We start from the raw sequence: 25,670 nt of genomic DNA, 5'->3' as shown, positions 1-25,670 counted from the left end.
TTTGGAAAATGAGACAAACAGCAAGATTCTGGTTGGTTTTTATTCTGAACTGTCTGAGGAAAACAGACTCTAATTTGGTAGTCATGAGTCCTCTGGTGATTAGGGAGCTGTTACTATATTAGAATAGGAACAGTTTGTATAAATTGAATAAAATACCCCTTAACATTGCTCGGTTTCATTTGTGGTGATTCTGAGTTTATCAAGCAACCTCATGATGTCCATTTGGTTGTGTGCGTACCTGATGCCACATGGAGACAAGAGGCTGCCGGGCACCAGACAGGAGGAGCTCCCTTGTAAACAAACACACTGCCCATCCAGTTTAAGAATCCATCTCTTTTGAAATGGTAAATGGAAATTAGTTTTCATTGACAGAACTGATGAAACTAATTTTCTAAACCTGCAAAGGTGAAGGTCACAACTTCCCCTTGGAGGTTGCTTCTCTTAGACATCATTTTTTAACATACAATATCACTTAGAAGGAAATGCAGATTTTTGTAATTGCTAAATATGCTAATCCAACCCACACAGGAAGGCAAATGCCACACTTCACGACTTTAACAAATATTCACTGTACACAGAACTACATAGGACATGATATATAAGAAGTTCACAGTCTGATGGGAAACAAGACACACAAGCATTCACATTGTATGAGATGTGCCTTGCCAAAAAGTGGGAACAAGACAGCCTATGGAGCAACTAAACGTCTGGAGACTTTTGTGAATGCTTCATGGGGGGGGGGGTGATATTTCAGCTGGATCTTGGAGATGTGTAAGGGTCATCGACATAAAGAAAAGAGTATGCAGGGGCCATTTCCAGCCTGTGCAGACGTGGAGGCTCAAACAGCATGGCATGTGAGGGAAATGGTGCAGAGTTTACACATCCTGCTACATAGAGTACCAGTAGATGGTACACTTGGAGACAAAACTAAAGGCCAAATTGCCACATATCCTACACTATGATACCTGGACTCTTCCTATAGGTAACAGAGAGCCACTGAAAATTTTAAACATATGCAACTTACCTGATCAGATCTCATTTTAGAAACAACTCTTCAGACACAAAATATATTGGTAATAGGGGTTGCTTCTGCTTTTAAAATTTTGTACCAATTACATGTATTATCTCTCTCCTACACACACACACACACTCTCTCTCTCTCTCTCCAGACATACACTGAAGTAAAGGACTAGATATTGGGAATTCAATTATGAAGCTACTACAACTGCCCCAGCAGAAATGAAGAAAGTCTGAATTCAGGCAGTAGCAGAAGGAACAGATGAAGAGATAAGCAGATGCAACAGGTCTTGGATACAGCAGTGACTGAGTGAGTTGGGATGCCATTAACAGACAGCAGGGATATAGGAATTAGAAGCAGGTCAAGAAATAGGGTGAAAATGAGGACAAGTTCAATTTTGGATATATATTTGAAATGCCTATGGCACACTGCGATAGAGATCACTAAAAAGTGGAAATAAGATCTAGAGTTGTAGAAAATATCCTAGTTGAAAATAGAGATTTGGAGTCAGTATCTGAGACACCAAGAGGTAGCACACAGAGGGTTAAGAAGAGGGTAAGATAAAAAGACAAAGGTTAAGATCCTGGGTAACCCAATAAATAAGGGGCAAGGTAAGGAATAAGTGAAAGAAATTGAAAAAGATGTCCTGAGGACAGGAAGAGAGCCAAGAGCAAGTGATATCCCAGAAGCCAAGAGGAGAAGAGAGTTTCAAGGACTGGGGAGCTGTACATAGATCCAAATGCAGCAAAGTGGTTAAGAAGGATGAGTACCACAAAGTCATTCATTTTGGCAATTATGCATTGACTGATAATGTCAAGAACTGTTCAGTACAGCATAGCTCAACATGTGCTCATAGAGTGGAATTTTAGGAGAGGGCCTGGTAGGTATGTCTATTATTCCAAATCTTTAAATATTATTGTGTTAGTGTAAATACAAGTTATCATGCTTTTTTTCAATGACTTGCTCAGTAGACTCCTGATATTAAGAAGGAAGACTGGTATACAAATGAATCAAATTTGTCCTAGCAAAACAAGACATCGAGGCAAAAGAAAAAAGAGACAAGTGTGAAGAGCTTTTTCACATAAAAGCCTGTCTTCCACCTCATACCTGTGGGTGACCCTTGTGATTCTACCAGTATAAGTGGCTGTTAAAAGAAGGAAAGTATTTAGAGTGGAGAAAAGCCTAAACTCAAAGCTTGAGAGTTGATTTTACCCCAGAAGCACAGCTCAGGTCAAATCAACTTACTTTCAAGTCTAAGGGCATCTGAGTCCCTCCCTGAATTCTCAACAGAGAGTACAGGCTCCTCCTCTGTTCCTGTCTCAGAGGGCTCTTCTTCGGCAGCATCCAGTGACTGTGAGTTGTCAAAATATTTCTGTTTGTCATGGCTGTTGTCCAGGGTTTTCTCATGACAATTACCTCAATGACAAGAGACACAGAGACAGCATATTAGAAACATCTCCCTTAGGCAATCCCATGGCTCAAGGTCTTCAAGTAGCAGGAAGAGCAAAAAAGATGACAGTGTCAGTTTTTCTCCAGCAGGACACACACACACAAAAATCAGTGAGCTCAAGCACCTCGAGCCAGATCTTTATCGTGACTCAAGATTTAGCACTGAAGTTCAAGTTTCACCTCCTAGGCTAGCATAAGAACCAAATGTTTGGGGGGAAATTACGACAACGAAGATCAAGTCCCAAGATCTCACTGCATTTATAATGAATGACTGTGAAAATATTTCTTTGAAAGTGGGAAAAAAGTAGTTTTCCTTCTATTTGCCTTTCACAGGTGAGAAATGACCGACGAGTACCCGAATACATCTGGAGATAGATGAACTATAACAGAGAAATGGAATATCCATTCTTATATCACAGCTTAAAATGAAAGCTTTATCAAAAGGTAAAGGATTATAAATTAAAAACCAAGGACTTAAAGAGGGATGGCGGTGGCAGAGAATCCATGTTTAAGACTGCCATATCACAAAGATGTGGATTTTTCTTCTGAAAACAAATTCTGCTCATGGGAGATTTTCTTTAGTGTAAAATGTCACATCTGGAATGTAATCCTAGCAGTCGCTGATACTGTCTGATATGTACAGGGAGCCTGACCTCTTACTACAGTTTTGCCAGTGAGTTGAAGAGCTTTGACCCTATTAGGGATTGTGTTGTTTATATGGATAAAGAGCCACTACCCTGCTGTACCTGATGGCCATTCTCTGGGGAGGGGAATGTGTTACTAGGCTGGTGTGTCTGATGTGGCAGTGATCTGGCCAGCTGAGTAGGACTCCTCTTCCTCTCTCATGTTTGATGTGCATTGTCACTAAAGATGCATGTTCGGTGGAAGCCTACAATTTTCCTCTCACAGGACAATTCTTTGGGTAAGAGTGTCTAAGTAACTTCCCTCCTTTACCAGAACATTCAAACATGCTCTACAGGTTTATTTTTAATAGAAAATTGTCTGAGAGAGATGTATGTACCCAATTAAGCTCTCTCTGCAGCAATGGAAGTACAAGAAGTCTCTTTCTGGATTTGAAGATTCCCTTTTAGATTTCATAATTGAGGAAAGCACTTCTCATGCTGTTTCTGTTATTGTGCCAAGAAAACATAATGGACTCAAAACCTTTCCCAACTTATGGAGCTTGGAGTAAGGGGACTGCATGCTTAAGGAGTCGCTCTTATTTTCCACTTCTACACTCACAAGTCTGAGGCCACCATACATGGTTACGCCAGAAACTGAATTTTTTGTTGTATAGGAGCTTTAGCTCTCAAGAAGCTCACAAGCAACTTGGGAAGACAGTAAATACAAACAATAATGAGGAAGCATACTGTGCAAACTAGGTGCTTCAGAGAATAAGCTTTGAGCAAGTAAAACTTGAATTTTGAGGAGCAGGTAGGACTTAAAAACGGGGAACAACAAGGAAGGGAGCCAGTATCTGCTGAGTGTTTTTTATTTTTTCTTCTACTTACCCCTCAGAAATGCCTTATGAAATAACTGATTTTCATTTTACAGATAAGGAAATGGAGTCTCAGTGAAATTAAGTAACTTGCAATAAGTAAGTGGTAGATCTGGGATTTCAATCAGTTCTATCCTACTAGAAAGCTTCTTGGCTTTCCGCCCGTCAGTGCTAACACTTGAGCAGAAAAGAGAAGGTGGCACTGTCCGCAGGAAGGAATGATGTGTTGAGCAAAGCAACAGGCACAGGAGTTCTCACTTGTGTTTGGGAGACGATGAGCAGCACAGTTTGAGAGATGCAAGGTGTGTGTGGTGGGTGTGTGTGTGCGCCCATCGAAGGCTGACAGGAAAGATGCCATGATCAATGACAGTCGCTATCTTTCTCCAAATTCTTCTGTGAGATAACGGAGGTAGAGGATTGGTTTCCGCTTCTGTCTGCACTGTCTAGTACGTGCAGGTAAGCAGGGGGAGCTAAGCATAAGAGCATCCAAATAAAGCAGTGACAATAAACAACTGTACACCCCCAGCTGACTAAAATTTACTATGAAGAACATCACACTTCTTAGTGACAATTCTTAACTGGGATATAAATAAGCATGACTATTAAAAACACAGAGAAAATAATGATGACAATGATGTTGATGATTTTCAAACATATGTTATTCTGTGACTATTCTCTTCTTTCAGCTTTGGTGAGTTTGCCTCTAATGCATTTTGCACCTTGATACAGGCTGAGTGAAACAGTGTTACAAAAGCGAAGGACAAACCTTCAAGACTGGAACCCAGTAAAATCCTGTGTTTTCTGCAGTTGACTTCCTCCTCCAACCTCTGCCTCTCTGATTTTTCTCTCCCACTCTCTTCCCATTATAAAAAATTAATTGGTTTCATCTTTTTAAATGTCTGCAATATTTAAAAATGCCTCATAGGTAATTTATAAGATATGATGTGCATAAGATCCTGAAGCTAAAATTAGTCCTCCTGCATGACCTCAAACCCAGACGCCCTCTTGAAGCAAGCCTTGTGCATTCTAAGAATGTCTTGTCCTCCAACTCAGGAAATTGGGGCCAACATCTCAGAGGGAGAGGGCAGAAGAGGGGATCAGGGAGAACTGGGAATAGAAAGGAAGAATAAGAAGTTTACATTATAATATTTGTTGCAAGTAGGCAGAATCAAAATGATCAAGTAAAAGCTACATGCCTTAAGGAGTCACTTTCATTTTCATTAACAAGTTAGAACTGTTAGTATTAATTTTCCTAGGCTGACAGTTAAAGACAGTCTGGTTCAGTGTTCTGTTGTGATTTATATAATTATCTAGACTAATAATAAAAAGTCCAATTGCTCCTTCCGGTTGTCTGAAGGAGAACTGAAGTACGTCAGAAAGAAGGAAAGCTTCTATTCTTTGGGCTACAGTATAGGTCTACTTAAGCTCAAAGGGGAACTAAAAAAAGTTGCCTACATGGAAAAAATGTCACTTGTCTTCCCAGCAGAGGAGGAGATGATGTCCTCTTAAAGAAACACAAGAAAATGTTGGCGAAAGAAAAATGGAAAGATACCTAAAAAGTAACAAGTCATCTTCTATGCATATGACTATTATTTTTTGCTGATGCAGAAATGAGGAGATTCTGTGGCTTAGACTAACCTTGAGAGGTACGATTTCTTTCTTTCTTTTTTTTAAGGAACTACATGATTTAAATGAAATGCTTTAGATAACAAGGTCCCAAGTGAAAATGGAAACACTTTTGTGCTTAATGCTCTATACTTGCTTGCAAAGCATTTAGCATCTAATTCAAATCCTGACAGTTTGGTTTTTCTTGGAAGTAGGCGACTACATAGCAATACCAACGAAGCATAAAACTCCAGGTAGGGTATTTCTGATTCTGCAATTGCTATGAGATCTTAGACATATCAACATCCTTTTCTGTGGCTAGAGTATCGCCTGCATAAACTGAATTATTAATATTAACCTATCCTACAAGGGTGTTCTGGAAAACAACTAAATATTTAATATATCTTGTCAAAGCATTAAGTCTCCTAAGGCAAAGGCACAATTTATCCTGTGGCTAAACAGGTTTTCAGAGTAAACTAAGTTCTCAGGAACTCCTATCATTACTAAGGCTAAGGAAATCTCCTATTTTCTCATAATTCTGTTGACAGAGGTCCCAGAAGAATACTTATTTTTCTAGAATTGGGTAACAACTTACTCTTTAAAAAAAGAATGCTTACCTTCTGAATCTCGTAAGTTGGCAAGACATTCCTGGTTGGGTACTTCAGGATCCTTTAGGATTAGTTATAACAAAGAAATGCCACAAAAAAACTGAGAGGCATCAGAGCTTTGAAAGAGCCAAGTAACTAGAGCTCGTCAAGCAGAACTAATGAAGGGTCATGTAGTTCTGTTAGCCTTAGAGCATAGTGGCTAAGAGCTCCGATGAGCCGGACTAAGCGCGTTCGAATCCTATTTCTACTACTTACTAGCTGTATACAGCAGGGCAAGTTACTTTTCCTCTTCTTGTGTATCAGCTTCTTCATCTGCAAATTGAGCTTCACGGTACTGCCCACCTCCCGGAGCTGCTGAGATTCAGTGTAAGAGGTGAGACCCTGGCCTAGCACATGGTGAGCTGCTACTGTTGTCTCTCTGGAAAGCTACAAAGGAATAAATGACCCCAACGTCATCTCTTTCCCTGAGGCCTTCGAGCTACAGCCTAACTCAATCTCTGGTAAGAACAACTGGCTCCAGAAGTCATCAGGGGATCTGCCTCATTTCAACGGCCAACGTACGTGCGCGTGCATATGCATGCAAGAGATGACGACGGCAGTACAGAGTTCGCTTCGATTGGGCTTTTCAGAAGAAACAGCAATTAATTCAGATTCAATTGCTTGGCATATCTGAATCCTAAAATACTTAGCACATTTAGAATTTGCCTCAGTCTGCTCTGTGCTCTCTGAATTCACGGCCTTATAATATGAAAACAGACCACAGGTCCTCTGTTCAGTTAAATCAACGCTTACCTGTCTGCACCCCACAATGCGTGTTATGTTGCAACATATTAAAGGCTTGCTCCAGTCTTCGCCCACATTTTTCTTGCTTGAACATATTTTCCCCATATAAGAAATAAGTATAATACTCCTATGCTTCCCATTACATAATGATTTTTTCTAAGACATAAATAACAAACTAATTTATAATGGGAACTAGAATTTGAATTTTATGCTGTTGAAGGCAAAGTAAGAGATGTTAGAAAAATGGCCTTTGTGAACAGTGGAATATTCTAAAGATATTCCTACTATCTCTGTTCTAACAGGATTATATTATACTCTAAAGTCTCCTTTCTTACGCCTATAAGAAAAGTTACCTTACAGGAGGCATTCTGGTACATTCAACTAAATCTAAGGTACCTGGGTGGAAAATACAGGTAACACTGTCCCCTTAATGGACATGAGAACGTATTTGTCTTTCTCCCTAACTTTCTACTCAACTGCACTCAAACTATGCAGCTATATAACCTTTTTTTTTCCTGTATATAGGTTAACACTGTGACTGTTTTATTATAATTTTAGATACCTCATAACTTCATGATATTTATTTCCCTAGTAAGATAATCTTTTAGAAAAGGTAGTAAAATAAATCATGAAGTGAACAGAAGTATATCTTTCAGTCGCTCACCATGCTATGCAAAATTACTTTAAAATATTAGCAGGAAATGTTAACTATGGGGGACAGGTGGGGCTTGGTACCACACGAAGTAGTAAGTCTATTTGACAAAGAAAGAAACCTTTCTGGGAACAGGTATCTTTGATTTCCACCTCCAGATGTTGTGACAGAGGTCCTGTAGATCTGGTTCCAAGAACATTCCACAGTATGAATTCAAATCTGGCCTTAGCTACAGCCTTTCCATACACACTTGAGCAAATCAACTTACTTCTCTGTGTCTAGGTTCTTTATCTTCAATGAGAGGACTCCTGGGGCACAGCACTAGTGAAACCACCTTAAAGAGGGGCACTCAGAGCTCCCTGGGTCTGGGTGAAGACCTAGCTTGCTGATGACTGCGCCTGAGACAGCAGTGAGGCTGCCTCACCTCCTTTGCCCTGTGCTGCCCTCTACTTAGGCAAGACAAGAGAAATCATTTCAACAGAAGTGTTGGCTCCTTAGACTTGTTCTCATTCAGCAATTACTGCCAAATGAAATTCTTTGCAGGAGGATTAAAGTAATGCTTATGTACCAACTGACCTTAAAAGTGCAATGCCAGATAGAAAACAGACCATATTAAAGACTTGAAATCAGCAACTTCAGAATTACATAGGCTTTCCCTCCTGGTGAGGTGAATGAGTCAGAAGCAAGTTTAAAAAAGAAAAACTAAGAAAAGTCTGTGACCTCAAATACAAGTGTGTGTGTGTATGTGTGTGCGCATGTGTATGTTTTCCTTTTACTACATATTACAGGTCTGACCTCAATGCTGGGGACCACTTGGTCCACATATGGGAGGGCAGTCTGCTTTGCCTGGGGATTCAGAGCTGCACTGGTTTTTGTAGACTTATATTCCCAGCCTCCTTTTAGAGAAGAAAAATGAGAGCTGGGTGTAAATCTGGCCTGTCTTCCCATGTGGCCCTCTCTTAAGTGACTATGGCATAGAGGGCAAAGTCAGGGCCAGCTGAGACACAGACACCGTAACCTGTGGACTGTGGAAGAAATGACTCCAGTGATGGAATCCAAGCTCTCAGGAGCTACTGTTTCCTCCAGAAATGTGAAGGATCAGATTCGATCTCTAAGGAAGGGCATTTAAACATTCATCAGAAGTTCACTACGAAAGATTCTCCAGGCAGAAAGTATATTGAAGAAAGCAAGTTAACTGCCACAGCTGCTAGTAGTAGCCGCCGTCGTAGTCTTAGTAGTAGTCACAGTCAAAGTATTAAATTGAAATCTCTGGTTTAGTTCAGCCGAGGCAAATTTGTTTCAAGCAAGTGCGCAGGGGAAATAAACCCAACAGGTTTTCTCTGACTTACTGATTTATCCATAAATGATAATTTTTCCACGAGGGTCAACAAGGACATTTGTTTGTAACTTTCATTAATAACAGTGCATACAGGGAGTGAGAGAATGCAGGCTATAAGACATGTCAGCTTCTGGTGGACAAGAAAGACAATACGATTCCTTTCGTCTTCTCCCTCCTATGGTGTGGGAGCCGCAGACCTTAAAAGAAGATCTGTATCTATATATGTATATTGAGTGGGGGTTTGGTGTAAAGCATTCTGGGTAAATGGTGGGTGGACACAAGTTAATTACTCTTTATTACTAGGTATTCTCAGTAGTTCAAACTTGAAATATCACCAGCTACTTTGCCATTTAAGTACATTCTATGTGCCAAACAATGAGGGGGGGTTGCAGAATGCATGGTGGGCCAGAGTATGAAAATGAAAAAAGGACTGGTCCCTGCTCTCAATGAGCTGAGGAAGTCTTGTAGGTAAGTTGTGTCTCATACACAAATAAGTATGATGGCAAGACACGGGAGCTGAAGGAGAGGAACAGGTAGAATGATTAGCTACAGAGGACTTATAATTAAGGGGCTGGGTAAGGCATATGGCAGAAGTGAGCCTTGAAGGATGGGTAAGATTAGGATTTTTGTAGAGGGGAAGGGCATGATGGAGGGTGAGAAGGAGGAGCTGCAGAAAACAACATGAGCAAACACATGGATCCAGGAAAGTGGGATGTGTGTAGTAAAGAAAACAGGCTATCCACAGTATCATCCTCGTATATTACGGTTTGTTACAATTTCCACTGACTTTGCCAGAGGCAGAATGATATTAAAGTTTTTATGTGGTCAGTGAATTTAAATTCGGCACATCTATTTGAGTCAACCCCACACACTTGAGTTGGTTTCACCCAATTCTTAATACTTAGAATAAGCCTACAAACAGGTGGTAGGGGGAGAGGCTTGGATTTCCTAGCTACCCACAGTCTTGGGGGTTTATCATTTTTCTCTCCTTTCTCCTGCTGCAAGTGAATGGTAACCTGCTGAGGTTGAGGAAAGGAATCTAGAGAGAAAATCAATAGATCTTAACTCTGGTCCTCTTCCTCAAAATGCAAATGGAGATAGCACAGTGATAGCGCAGTGGGGATGGGACCTACCATCAGAAGCACTTAACTTTTTGGGCATATCAGGCTTGCCTTTTTTCCTATTGCAAGGGTATTACGTTAGGTCAGGGCTAATAAAATCTCAAAGGCTACTTGATCTTTTTTTATTCCCCAGGGTAAGTGAATTATAAGGATGTCTTTAAATGAGAACTCAAGACCCTAGTTATTCCAGAATCAATAAGGACTTGAACCTAGTAATATCTCATAGGACTCAGATGTGAAAACAAAGAGCATTAGCAATTGTCCTTTTCACTGGTATGGGCAGTGAGTATGATATTTAAACCAAGGTTGTTGTTATTTTTTTTTAAAGGCCACTTACGTCCCTCTACCATAGAACATTTTAAGTAGGGCCTTGTGGATTTCAGAAACAAAGTTCCCTAGTTGCCTGACTGTAGACACCACTTCGTGTGTATGGGATTAAGGCAAGCACTTTGATTAGAGCATATCTAATTCTAAGCATTCGTAGCCAATGCACTAAATCAAGTAAAAAGCAGAAAGAAATTAATGGTGCTATCACACTTTTTCCTTTTGCTTTACGTCACCACACGAAAGTCACCTGGAGGCATTCACCTCAGTGGCTGCTTTGCACATAATAACATAGTTTCTAAGACCTTACTCTTTTCCAATTTTTAACATTTATACTTTTTAGGCAGTGAGAGAGGTGGTGAATTGTTTCATTTTTTTGTTCATGTTAGATTTTTCCCTAGCTATGTTTTACATTGTCAAGGGAAACATGCCTGTGTTATTATAGGTGCAGCAGGAATGAACATTTGATCGACACCTGGTACACTATCAACTGCTATTGACCTCCAGCTCTTTTTCCTGAAATTTGATACGCTTTTTTTTTTTTTAATAATAATCACTTTGGATATGTGATCTGACTGGGTTATTAATCAATGCCCTATAGTTTGGCAATTTTTGAATGGCAAATTTAGGCTTGTTGTTATAAAAAGCAATTAAATGAGAAGACAAATCCAAAGCTGTGGTCTTTTCAACAGCTATGAAATTTGATTTAAATTTCTCCTGCATTTTCAAGATCATAACCAAATAAACCTTAGTGGCTAAGAAAAAGTAAGAGATTACTGAAATTTTCTTAGTCAAAGAGCACAGTTTAGTATGAAATACATTTGACTACTAGGAATAACACTGCTGGAAGAAAAAAGGGGGGAAAAAACCAAAGCCAGCGTTCCATATACACATATATATGCCAGGTATCCTCAGTCATATGTATTTTAAAACTAACTAATGTTCTTTTGTAGTGATTATCAGGTTCAACTGCTTTATTTCCATCACGCCATGAAACTGAGTAGAAATCATTCAATGATTACATCTGTGAAGGGGTTTAAAGACTTAGTGCCCATTGTGTTAAACAAAAATTTCAAAACTGGGAATTCACTCCAACTAGTCGGCTCACAGCACACATAAAGAACTCACTGAGGCATAAATCACTTAAAAAAAAAAAAGCTCGTTCTACCAAAGTAGAATGGACTTTGTGTGTGTGTGTGTGTGTGCGTGTGAGAGTTCTGCAATTAGAATCATCTTTTTGAATGGGGAAGAGTCATGCAAATGCTTGCTATATGAGATGGCAAAATAGCTCTAAAAACATCAGCAAGAATGAATGGAAGTTGAAATTTAAAAAGACAGCAACTGACGACTTGCCTTACAGAATTAGCTGCTTTCAATTCTTATCAGGAACTGATCTACAACTGCAGTGACAAACCATATTAAAAATATCTTGTTCAATAATTAATGAGGGCCAGCTTAAACAGACCCCATCTTGCTCATTCTTCCTATTTTTCTTGTAGGTGTACAATTATTTTGTCCATAGTGATATGAATGTAGGAAATCACAGTAAGCTCCTGATATACAACGGAGCCTATATACAAAGAAAGATGTCCAAATATAACTTTCCAACCCTATGTGTTTGTAGATAAGTGATCATAAAATATGATTAATGATGCCATCCAGTGGGTATCCTCAAACTATACATAGAGCAGAAAGGAGGCAGAACTGTATTCTAAACTTAATTTAGTACCCAAAAATACAACTGACTTCCTTTTGGAGACTCAATATAGTAACCCTAATACTAGTGGAGACCATGTGTACACCTCAAGTGTTAAGCTCTGTAATTCAGAGATATAAATTTATTTTTAGATCAATGAATTAAAGTATGCCATAACTAACAACCTCCAGTGCCATCCCATCCTCACTGACATTAAGCAGTGCTACGGAAATGTCTATAGTGACAGCTCAGTTGCTACCCTCAGTCTTGGTCCTCCTGGAGCATCACAGACAAGGCTGCAGTGATTTGGTCCAACAGACCATGGAGAGAGAATAAAACCACCTGCTCCGTGTATACTACATGCTGAGGCTTGGAATACCTTCCTGATAAATGCCCTCTTGCTTCGCTCACCTGGCAAAATTTTCTGTTTTATTTCGAACATAGTTACTTTTCCACTATTTCTAACAGGTGAATCTAAAAAACCTTCATTATTTGTATCCTATTATTAATATGTTTCTTTTTTTTTTTAAAGATCTTATTTATTTATTTGACAGAGGGAGACAGCCAGCGAGAGAGGGAACACAAGCAGGGGGAGTGGGAGAGGAAGAAGCAGGCTCCCAGTAGAGGAGCCTGACATGGGGCTCGATCCCAGGACTCCGGGATCACGCCCTGAGCCGAAGGCAGACGCTTAACGACTGCACCACCCAGGTGCCCCTATTAATATATTTCTAAAGAATGTTTCTTGATATCATTATCTACTTGCTTTAAAGTTATGTTAGTCACTGAGTCACAGGCTGAAACATGAGTTGTAGTTTAGAAACTATGCCAATAGCTCTGAGAGTAAGAGCTCAGTTTAACACTTCTATTATCCTAAGCTTTATTTTTGTTGTTTTAGTGTAGTTATCTCCCCATTTTACAGAAAATACTTTTGATAAAATGAAGTCACCAACGACTTTCTAAACTGTGAAACGCAGAGCCTTCTACACTATCCATCTACCACTACTGTCGTGATTTTTCCGTAGGTACCAGCACCACTGTTTACGTAATGTTTTTCTTTAAACGGATTCAGTTTAATCTTAGATTATGTCTAAAGGGGAAATCGGTACCACTTTTCATATATCACAGTTTGATGTGCTAGTTACACATTTTTCCTAATGCCCATCAGAATAAGCCATAAATACTAAAATTATTTTTTAAGTTTTTTTAAATGCTAAAATTATTTAAAAATGTTAATGTAAGTCCTACCTGAAAGCTGGTGCACCTCTAGCGATATCTGTACCAGACCTGGGGAACCACACGGAACAGACTACTATTGATTTCTTCTTCCTTCTCAAACCCTCTGTTCTTCTGACCTTCAGGACCTAGCTCCCCCTTGGCTTCCCAATACCCCTCTACTCCTTCACTGGCTCTGCTCCTTAAATGCTAGTACATTCTAGGATTCCATCCCTGGTCTTTTCTTCTTACTTTGCACATTCTCTCTGAGGGAGCCAGAGGCATCTCTAGATGAACATGTCTATCACTGAAATTATTCTCCAGCCTTACATTGATGCATAAATAATTTCTTTTCCATATTCTCTAATTAATGACATTGACATTTATGCAGTTACCAAAGTTAGAACTTCTCTGGTCAACTCACATTCTGAGTCTACTGTTTTCAGCCTTTTTGTCTCAACATTATCCACAACACCCTCTGCTTCTCTTCACTCTGATATGACAACTAGCCTCTCATTGCACTGAGAAGCACGCAAAAGTCCACATCTATACCTATATATTGTCCCTGCTCCTATCTCAAGACAACCCCTCCCCTACATTTGTGCCTCAGATGCTATTCCCCATCTCTTCAAGAACTTTGCTTTGATAATTAGCTTCTTTTTTTGCATCTTTAATTTCTCCTTCTTTACTGGATCAGTCCTATGCAAACATACTGCAAAATTTTCTATTTTAGAGCAAAACCCAAACCAAATTTATCTTTAATCCCATATCCCTAACTTCCATCCCATTTTCTGCTTCTCACTATAGCAAAACTTCTTGGAAGAGTTGCTAGCCATCTCCACAAATCTCCTTCACAACCCACTTCGTACAAACTTTTAGAAGACTGCCAACAACCTCCATGTTCCTAAATCCAATGGCTTATTCTCTGTCCTCATCCAGCTCAACCTCTTGGGATGTATCCACATAGTGCAACAATAATGATACAACTGATCACTTCTCAAAACATTTTCTTCATTTCTGGGACAAAATACTTGCCTGATGTTCCTACTGTCTGGCTAGCTGCTCCTTTATTGTTCTCTTCTCAACCTCCTAATGTTGACTGGAATGCCCTAGTAATTCATTATTGACCTACTTTCCTTTTTATAATAACCATTGAGGTAACTTCATCCAAGCTCATGATTTAAAACACCACTCCTAAGCCCATAGTTCACAGATTTTCATCTCTAGCCTGGGGCTCTTCCCTGACCATCATGACACTCATATAACTAATTGCCTACCTAACACTTGCACTGAAACATTTAATAAGCAATGCAAACTTAACATTTACAAAACCAAACTTGTTTTTCTCCCTAAACTTGCTCCTTCCTCAGCCTTTACTATCTCATTAAACAGCACCAATAGTGATTACAAATCTCATTAAATAGCACCAGTTGCTCAGGTCCCAAATTTAGGAGTTACCCACGACCTCTCTTTCCTTCATTTCCCACATTCCCTCTGGTAGTGTCTTGTTGGTTCTATTTTCAAAAATGCATCCCAAATACAATGACGGCTTCTCACTTCCTCTCCCTTCACCTGGCTGGTCCAAACCAGCATTATCTTTCACCTATATTTTGCAACAGCATCCTAATTGGTCTTCCTGCTCTTGGCCTTACCCTATCGCAATCTATTTTCAACAGAGCAGCTAGAGGAAACCTGCTAATGTGTAAATCAGATCATTTTTCTTATCTGTACAAAACCTTCCAAATCATACATCTTTCTCTTAGAATAAAATCCCAAATTATTAGAATGGTCTGCAAAGCAGTACAGATAAGGTTCTATCTTCCTCCCATTCATCTCTGTTTTCATCTAAGTCCACTGCAACCATGTAGGCCTTCTTGCTGTTCCTTGCAAAAGCTTTTGCAACAACTATTCTCTCTGCCTGAAATGCTCTTATGCTATCTGTCTGCATGGCCTAAACCCTCACCTCCTTTAAGTCTTTGCTCCAGTGTCACTTTCTCAGTGGGGCCTCTTTGAACAATCCAGTTTGAATCTCACCTGACCTCCTGCTCTATTTTCCCTTTAGCATTATCTTCTAACATACTAAATAATTTCTTTATTATATTTACCATCTGCTCTGTTTCCCTCCACTAGAATGAAGCTCCATAAGACCTGGAATTTTTTTCTGTTTGGTTTCCAGTTCCTAGAATAGTGGCTGGCAGACAAGAGGTAATAGTTAGATGAATGAATAACTAAGCCACACTCAGTTTCATTTAGTTAAAAGGAAACATTTTGTTGCTTTAGAGGTTATATCCACCATCAAATTTCATTTCTCTTAAATATTACTTGGCTGGGTTAACAATCTATCGTAAGTGGACAGTTGTGGAAAGATCTTAGTCAGGGACCAACAGGCTCATTCCTCAAAAGAAAAAAAACAACTTTTTGCATGTAGGACGAAAAGTTCACATCACAAACCAGAATGTATTTAAAAACTAAAATGAATAATTTTACATTTAATGTCTTTCAGAGGCTGAAATGTAAAACCACCGGCTATCAGAATTTTACTAAAAAAAAAAAAAAAAAGAGTTGGATTTACTGTCCTAAGTTCTTATGAAAACCAAAGGTAACCATTTTGTTCATGAAAGCTAAACACTGGGAATCCCAAAAGATAAATATTACCTACTGAGATAATAATGCAAGTACAGCCACCAGATCTGTATACAATCCAAGGCTACGTGGCAATCTAATGACGCAAAATGCAGAGGAGACAAAGGCGACAAGCTAAACCGAAAGGGCCTGTTTTAGGTGTGCCTTTAGGGTTATGACTGCCCCCCAAAATCTAGTTCAGGTTCATGTTTTATACAGGGAGGTATGTATCTCTTTTCAGTGATGACATAAAAAGTACAGTGATTATATCATTTTCACAAAAAATGTATCAAGAATCTACAAGTGTGAATTATTTCAATGATAGCAGTGGAATGGGTTATGACTTGTTGCAAGTAACAGGAATTCTGCACAGGAACCACACTGGCCTCGGAAGACAGAGGACTCAGTCGGTCTTGGCTCTACCACTGAGTGACACTTGACTTGAGTAACTTATAATCTTTGCTTCTCAATTCACAGAAAGGGGCCTTTACTTATTCCCCCTCTACCACATAGATACTTGTCAAAGGATTATCTGTTAATCAAATAATTAAAGCCCTTTTTAGTAAAGAAATATAAAAATCTAAACACATTACATATAGACAGTTACATTTGGCTTTGTTGTAGGCATATGCTTGCATTTTAGGATTTTGAAAGCTGTAGTAAATTAACCAAAGTTTTAATTCTTCTTACAGAAATAAATGGAGGGAAGTTAACTAGTAGCATATTAAAATTGCTATAAAAACTGGATCTTTAAGACTGTATCTTGTTCTTTTAGCAGACATTTTCATTAATTTTTATGAAGAATATCATAAAGCCAAGGTCCTTAATTGCAGTGGCATATGCTGGATAATCCACAGGAGGGCAGCAAAACGCAAGATTTCTTTTTCTTCAAAATCTAAACTCCAGGTAAAATTGCTTTAAGCCACAAGTTATAAATCTACAGAAATTTAGGTCAGAGAACATAGACTAAAACCACAGGTAATGAACCAAATTACAAAAGGAGATATGATTTAGGTAAATAGATACTATAAATACAGAAACACTGTGATGACCACACAGTTATAACTCTACACACTGCAACAGATATTAAAGTTCATGTACATGATTTGGAAATTCTTTTATTTTTTTTTCTCTAGTAGTGAAAGCTTCCATATACATATTATAGAAAAACCTGCATGAAATTCTAAGCATACCTAGATATTAAAGTCTGAGTTCTACTGTACAACATTGATCCATCATTTCTAAAGATCTGGGTCAATATTTTTAAGTGGGCATGTATCTTAGTGAATTATGAAAAGACCAGAGAAATCCTGGGTTAGATGCTTAATTGTATTCAGCAAATACAAATGCCATTGTCAGTGGCAAACGTGTAAGCATCTCATGTAAATCAAGTCTAATAAATATGACCTGCCATTGGTCTTATGTTTTCTAACAAAAGAAAAATAATACTGAATGAAAAATACTAAAAATAAGGTAAAATCATACATATCAGAGACATAATAATAATAGTAGTAACGATAATAATAAAATAATCTAGACTGCTTTAGTAGAAAAATATCTTCGCTAGATATAACTTTTTGATTTGCAGATTAGTGAAGTTGAAGGAAAAAGTATTTAAAAGATATTTTGGAGTAATAAATGCTTGGAAAATGCACTACATGTATTTCTGGACTTCTTGACAGATTCAATATTTAATCATTCTGCTTATATTGTTATTAAAACTTATTTTCCATTTTTGGTCCTTAGAGAAGATAATCATTATTACTTCATGAAATTTCATTCTTTCTGACGCCTTTATTTTTTCCAATTAAAAAGAAAAGTCCTTTTTTTTAGTGTTTGGCACTGAAAACAACTTACTTATACTCAAAAGCACTGGAAGTTTATTTAACAGATTCCATTTTACTTTAAAAAGGGCCAAGTATGTTGTTATTGAAGAGTGGGTTTGTTAAAGTGGCACATTCAGTTCTATTTAAGTTAAATCAAATTGTAAAATAACAAACCAATACATGTGGTAAAACAGCATGTATTTCAAAAGTGCCACAATAAATGTTTAATCAAAACTGAAAGCACTAGCTTCTCTTTTAATTGTCAACTCAGAGTTGACAATTTAAAAATCAATCTATTACGTTTTCCTTCCCAGCATCCTTGAAATAGGGGTGGTGATAGAAAACTACCTATAAAAGAGAAGAATTTATTAAAAGCTATTCCAAGGAGAGAAAGAGAGAGATGATGTCAGGTACTTGCTATATAAGAACATACACAACTAATACACGGCAGTCAATAAAAGTTCGGAAAAACTGTCAGATAAGTAATTATGCATTGACACATTTTTTAGCTATAAAAGCCTTTACAAGTGGAAACGTTCCGTAAGCATAGTGATTATGTATTTTTAAGTTGAATGAATCAGTACTGAAAGGTAACAGAATACATTACCTGTGCAGATATTCCAAGAAACATACACTGAAAATCTGTGTGAAAAATTCCGTGATTACGTATGAAAAGAAATAAAATACTGGCTCATGTTAACACACTGCCTACAATTTTATCATTAAGTTCATATTACCCAAGAGTTTATACTATATTATAGCTGCTGTAAAAATAGTTGCTAACATGGATCTTTAAAGAAAATAATTTGTTGAAGATTAACAATAGTGGTCAGAAAAATTATTAAAGAAACATTTTCTAAGGGTAATTAGCTATTTTTGGTCTGGAAGAAAAGCTTATCTGTAAAGCTTTTAAATGGTAGCTTTTCAAAAAGACTTTCATAACAGAATGACTTAGGTTGGGACAGGGTGGGTAAGGGCAGCTGGAATTCTTCTCTAATAAAAATCAATATGAATTCCTTGATTACTATATGGAAAAAGAATCATAAACCTTGTTGGTATCTTGAAAACTTCATACTGTCATAATAAAAACTTCAGACAGGGACGCCTGGGTGGCTCAGTTGGTTAAGCAGCTGCCTTCGGCTCAAGTCATGATCCCGGGTCCTGGGATCGAGTCCCGCATTGGGCTCCTTGCTCAGCAGGGAGCCTGCTTCTCCCTCTGCCTGCTTTCCCTGCCATTCCCCCTGCTTGTCCTATCTCTCTCTCTCTCACAAATAAATAAAAAAAAAAAAAACAACAAAAAACTTCAGACAGATAATGTCTCAGACAAGCAGGATAACTTATGAAGCTTATTTCAATATTGCAAAAATCTAAAAGCAAAAGGCAGACAATCATCTGAAGGTACAGAAATGCTAATCATTATTCAGAGGTTTTTCTTTTTTTCCTCAACCATTTAGTAAAGCTCAGAAACAGGAAATGAAACTGGGTTTTCAAATATAAGAAGCTCATGGTTTCTGTGGAGATACCTGTTGCTTTGAAGTTTCAGCTTTACAAAGCTGGAACTCTGCAAAGCAACTGCGACTGTACAGGATTCCTGTGGAAACAAGTAATGCAAAAACACTGTCAAAGAAAAAATCAATACTGAAATGAACTCAGTATTAATCAATGAAGTTGAAAACTCCGAAAATGCTATAGCATACATTTCCATCAGGGGGTACCAGTATTTAGCAGATGGTGGATTCTCTCCTAAAATAATTAATCACAACATAAAAGGGGCTAAATTAAAAAAAAATTATTAATGAGCTGTCTTTGAAACAACTAAAAAAAGTATTCTCTCTTCCCAAGTCAAATTATTTTCTTTTATTGTATTGGATCTGGTAATAGTATCTGTGGCCTACCTGGACAACTAAATACTAAGATACTACAACTTTGTAGATTTGTTTCAGGTTATTAGTTTCCTGGGCTAGTTGAAATTATGCCCTGGGGAAAAAGTTCAAGACAACTGAATTCCTTCTCTTGACATGAGTGACAAAATAATAATAAATTTCAAGAAACTGAAATCCTAAGCAAAAGCATGTAAAGTAATATTAACGAAAAGGCTTTTTAGAAGAGGGTCACTAATATACATACAAAACTCTTCTTTCCAATAACAAAGAAATCAAGAGAGGCGAGGGAGAGGATAGCAGGTAAAATAAATATGAGACTATTAATAAAAACAGCTCATCAAAAAAAGTAAAATTCTGTTTACAAGGCTATTGATAGGTAATCTAAGGAATTTAAAAGACCAGAACATATTTCTGGAATTAAGTATGAAGATAAAGATCCATAACTTGCACCTTTAAGGTCACACTATTTTGTATTTATTATGAATTTCTAATGGCCTATTTTACCCACATCTATCATGTGATAAGGATCTTATTTAATCCTACCAACAAATCTAGGGGACAGATTTTCCCTCTCATTTTATAGATGAGGACAGAGTTACTTTACTGGGATTAGAAACAGTAATGGCAGAGCTAAGGCTCAAACATGAATCGGTAGGACTCTGTTGCGTTGCTCAACTATGCACCGTTGCACGGCTAACACACTGTCTTAGGCCTTCAGCATCCATGCAAGAACTCTGGTTTAGACTGTGCTCAGTACTGATCCACAGCTGAGCTATGGAGCATGCTGCTACTAGATTTTTGGTTTCTTCACTAAGAAATTGGGCTCTGATACTTAAAAATGTAAACACTACTTATTATTTACTGCCTGTCATTTCATTAAGATCCTAAGGCAGTCTAGTACAGTTAATCTGGAAAACCAGTTTGAGGGATGTTTTTTTCCTTAAGTGAAGGAGAGGGACTGATAGTGCTCTGCTTGAATATTACAATCTGATCTGAACATTAGAATGCACCCATGGTGCATTCTACAACAGCAAGGTTCTGAGGATCCACATTTATGTAAACCTCACCTCTCGTAACTCAAGTCAAACTTTTTTTATTCTTGTAGTGAAAGTTAAACAAGTAAATAAACATAATGGAAACCTTAAGGAGTTCTAACTGATGAATTTACAATAGTTCAGATAGATATTAACGCAAATATTTTTTTACCCAGATGGACACACTTATGCACATGCATACACACACACACACACACACACACACACACACACACACACACTGGTGGCTGTGGGAGAAAGTGGAAGAATGCAAGAAGATACCCCTTAACGTCGGGTGACTACTTTAAAGGTGCAGTCAAGATCTGGGGCATCTTCACTGAAAGGCGAGGGGGTATATTTCAGTGAATGAGGATCAAATCTTCAAATGCTTCAAATCTTATTGCAGATTATCTTTATGGACAGAAAATACATCCTTTACCATTAATACCGGTCATTAAAAAACATCATAGATTTTGGGGAGAGAAAAAAAAAACCTCAGTCTATCAATCTCAGTTGAATCTACTTTAGTCAGCCTTTTTCAACTACGGTTCTAGGAGAGAATTAAGCACAATACCCTACAGCATCTATATAGCAAGTAATGAATTAATTTCCTTCCTATGTACCTAGAATTATACTAGTGATGTAAAATCCCTGGGAAAAACTGAGGAAGTAATTTTCTGTGTTCTGTTGATCAGAATAGGAACCCTGGTTGAGCTCATTACTTTGCCTGCATTTAACAGCTGCTTACCACTGCAAACAGAAGAGGTGATGTTGTATAGAAAAGGATAGAACTGCATACAGCGTATCAACTTCAGGCTGTTTTCACATTCTGGGCATTTGGTAGTTAATTTCAAAGCCTGTCTAAAGGCCTCAAGTGCCCCACTGATATTCTTCAGAGCAAGGTAAGCATTTCCCAGGCTCAAAAAGGTCAGGGGCTGAAAAGAAAAAAAAAATCAGAAAAACGTTAGTGAATTAATATTTCCTGAGTTACAAAACTTTTAAAGTATATGTCTTTTGGCTTCTTTTAGGTTATCCCATAATAGTTAATGGCTAACTGTCCATTTTATTTACATGAGCCAATTCTACACTGTAACAAATATAAATTTATATTTTACATTTTTACTAAAATAAAACATAAAGTGTGTAATATATACTAGTCTTAGTGTACAGCTCAATGAATTTTTATATATGTATATATCCTTGTAACTACCTCTCATCTCAAGATACAAAACATTTAGAATGTTTCTAATACCCCAAAAATTCCCTTGGGCAACCCAACCCCAAACCCAGATGTGACCAGTGTTGTTATGTCCTATCACCGTAAATTAGCTCTGCCTGTTCTTAAACTTCATATATGTAATCAAACAGCATGTTCCCTTCCATGTATATATAATCTATACCCTTTTATAGATTCTTTCACTCAACACAGTATGCAAGGTTTAAGAAACAATGTTTTTTTGTGTATCAGTAATTTATTTTTTTTAAATTGTGTAATGTCTACCATGTGAATACACATTATTTGTTGTTTATTGTTTATTATTCTCCTACTGAAAAGCATCTGGACTGTTTCCAGTTTTGGACTATTATGAAAAAAGCTACAATGGACATTCTTGCTACTACCTTTTGATAGAGGTATGTGCTCATTTTCCTTGGATACATACTCAGCAGCAGGTCTTAAAGTAGGCATACATTTGGTTTTATGAGATACAGCCAAATAGTTTTTCTTTTTGAAGATTTTTATTTATTTATTTGACAGAGAGAGTATGAGGCGGGGGTAGGGGCAGAGGGGGAGGGAGAGGGACAAGCAGACTCTGAACTGAGCGTGGACCCTGAGGCGGGGGCTCAATCCCACGACCCTGAGATCACAACCTGAGCCAAAACCAAGAGTCGGATGTTTAACTGATTGTGCCACTGAGGCGTCCCACAACCAAAGAGTTTTCTAAAGTGGATGTACAAATTTACACTCTTACCAGGAAGTATGAGAATCTATTGACTTAGTACTGTCAGTCTTTTAAATTTAGCTGTTTTAGTGAGGTGATGAAGTAGCTCTCAATGTGGTTTTAATTTATATTTCCTTGATTAGCAAAGATGTTGAATATTTTGTCATGTGCTTATTGGCCATTTGGATATTCTCATTTCTGAAGTGCCTGCTGTTTTCCCCATTAAAAAAACAAACAGGTTGTCTTTTTCTTACTGATTCGAAGGAGTTCTTTATAGATGTACTAAATATGGGTCCTTTGTTGGAAATATTTATTGCAAATCTTCTCCCAGTCTGGGGTTTGCCTTTTATTCTCTTACTGGTATCTCTGATAAACAGAAATTCTTAATTTTGATGAAGTTCAGTTTACATATATATATATATATATATATATATATATACACACACATGTATATGTATATATAAAAATGTTTGCATATTTATACAAATATATATTTTACAGTTAGTGCTTTTTAAAATCTTTGCCTAGTGTAACATCATGAAGACCTTCTCTTATGTTTTCATCAAGCTTTATTGTTTCATCTTTCACATTTTGGTATATGATCCACCTCAAATTAATTCTGTGTATGAAGTATGGGAGGAGTCAAGGTTCATTTCTTTTTGCACAGAGATATCCACGTATTCCCGCACTACTTACTCAAAAACCAATAGGTGTCCCTGCCTGAACTACTGGTGTGTCTTTGTCATGAATCAAGTTACCATATATATAGAGGCCTAGTTCTAATTTTTCTATTGTGTTCTATTGATATGTTTAAGTATCTTTGTGCCAATACCATACTGACTTATTTACAGCAAGTCTTGAAATGTAGTAATAAAAGCCTTCCAACTGTTTTTTTCTCCCCCTCACCTGCAAATTTTCTGGCTATTCTAGATCCATTTCTGTGTAGATTTTAGAATCAACTTATCCATTTACACATACATATACATACAATTGCCAGGAGTTTAGGATTAAATCTATAAATCAATTCTGGCAAGAACTTACACCTTAACAATACTGAACCTTCCAATCCATGGATATAATGTCTCTCCACTTATTTAGGTCTTTGTCTTAGCAATAATTTGCAATCCAGTATAGAAATCTTATATATCTTCCTTTAAATTAATTTCTAGATATATGATTTTTATGCTATTATATATAGTTTTTGTATTCTATTTTCCAATTATTTGTTGTGACTGTTTTTATAAGCAGCCCAAAGTATTCAGTTTAAGTCCTTTTAGTTGAAATACACCTGTACTTGGTAATTTGTATTTGCTTATGTACAAACCATTTATTCTACACTTATTTTATCATTAAAAATACTTTAAAGGATCTAAGAAAGTATTATTTTTCAAATTATGCAATATATTCCTATGAAAAGCAATACCTATGATTTATCTAACTACTCACTTTTTTTTTTTCTTCCAACTACTTGCTTATGATTCAGGCTGTTAGGTCATCCACAATATCTCACTATAACCAAGCCAACGTGTACAAAATATTCCAGATTACAGAGGCATAATCTAAATAGCTCTCAGATTACATTTAAAATTTTACTTAGTGGTTTACAACCAGACGCAAAATTAAATCCCATGTTTAGATTTCAAAGTGTCTTTATATTTTTACATAAGGAAACAAAGTGTTTATTCCTATTACCAGAATGATGGTTGTACAAATATCTTATATTGAGACAAACTAATTAGTATTTTGGGAAAAAAATAAATTTTCATCAGGTCATCCAGAAAATAACTACTAAGTGTTTACCAGTATTTTAGATACTGGGGACACAGCAGAAAATAAGTCCCTGCCTTTGTAGATGTTTTAGTCAAGCGTCACAAAACCATGCGGGTATCACACAAGTATGAGAAGAATGTGATGGAGAAGAGTTTGGCTGGGAAGAGACATTAAATAGACCAGAGTGGAGGAAGGGAAAGACTTACTGAGTAGTTAGTATTTTAAAGGAATTTAAGGAGATGAAGTGAGTTATGAAGAATCTTGGTGGAGTGAAGTATTCCTAACAGAGAGAACAGAAGGTGCAAAGGGGCTGAGGCGGGAGCATGCCTAGTATGTTCAAGCAACTGCAGAGGTAAGCGAGATTAGAACAGAATGAGCAAAGGCATGACTTCATGGGGATGAGGTCAGAAAAGTAAGAAGGTCATGTAGGACCTTCTACACTATTATAAATTCTTGTCTTTTACCATGAGTTACATGGAGTACCACTGAGGAGATCTGAACAAATGACAACATCTGACTTTTTATAAGTATCTTACTGATTGCTATGAATAGACTATAGGGGCACAAATGCCAAAAGCAGAGAAGTTAGGCAGGAGGCTAATGAAATACTTCAGGTAAAAGATAATGGTATATTGGATCAGACAGCAGTGGAGATAATGATAAACAGTGCAATTCTGGGTGTATTTTGAAAATATCAGCAAGGTTAGTTAATAGACTGAGTTTACCCTGAGAGAGGAAAAAAGGTGTGAAGGATGGCTCCAAGTTTTTGTCCTGAGCTACTAGCTTTACTGTTTCCTGAAATGGGAAAGACAAAGGAAAGACTGGAACAATGTAAAGGAGCTTAGTTTTGCCCTTTAGTTTTAAAGTGTGTTTTAGACATCCACATGGAGATGGTCAAGTAAGCTGCTGGATAAAGGAGTCTGCAGTTCAGAGCAGGTGACAGGTGATTCAAGAAGGAAATGAAAGGGTTCTCAAGATGTGCTGCCGGGACAACCCAATGTCTATGTGATATGAACTCTGATGAATGAACTTTGATTCCCACTTCACATTACAAAAAAGTTTAACTTGAAATGGATCACAAACCTAAATGTAAAACCTAAAACCACCAATTGTCTAGAAGACAACATAGGAAAATATTTTAGTGTATTTGAGTCAACTACTTAAAAACAAGTAATAGACAGCAAAAGCAAAATAGAACTAATTGTTTTCAAATTTCTTGTGAGGAGACCTTAAATCTAACAATAAAAATCAAGAGAAAAGACGGGCAAATGGAAGGGTATTTTTAAAAGA

At 37.4% G+C, this 25,670-nt stretch overlaps 1 protein-coding gene across 2 annotated transcripts in view; it reads right to left on the bottom strand.

The window, feature by feature from the left end:
• Positions 1-25,670, bottom strand: part of TTC17 (tetratricopeptide repeat domain 17) — a 115,197-nt gene that overhangs the window by 40,190 nt on the left and 49,337 nt on the right. The window contains exons 16-17 of one of the 2 annotated variants that reach the window (XM_040638970.1): positions 21,419-21,605; positions 2,264-2,434 (exon numbers count right to left, since the gene is read on the bottom strand). In XM_040638970.1, the coding sequence (XP_040494904.1) occupies positions 2,264-2,434; positions 21,419-21,605 (358 nt within the window). The remainder of the gene's footprint in view (positions 1-2,263; positions 2,435-21,418; positions 21,606-25,670) is intronic. The other variant, XM_040638971.1, reaches the window with a different exon arrangement.

The sequence above is a fragment of the Ursus maritimus genome, unplaced genomic scaffold (genome assembly GCF_017311325.1).
Source record: "Ursus maritimus isolate PB19 unplaced genomic scaffold, ASM1731132v1 scaffold_23, whole genome shotgun sequence".
NCBI classification, from domain to species: Eukaryota; Metazoa; Chordata; class Mammalia; order Carnivora; family Ursidae; genus Ursus; species Ursus maritimus.
Note: the sequence above shows the minus strand (reverse complement) of the source record. Positions and strands in the feature narration are given on the sequence as shown.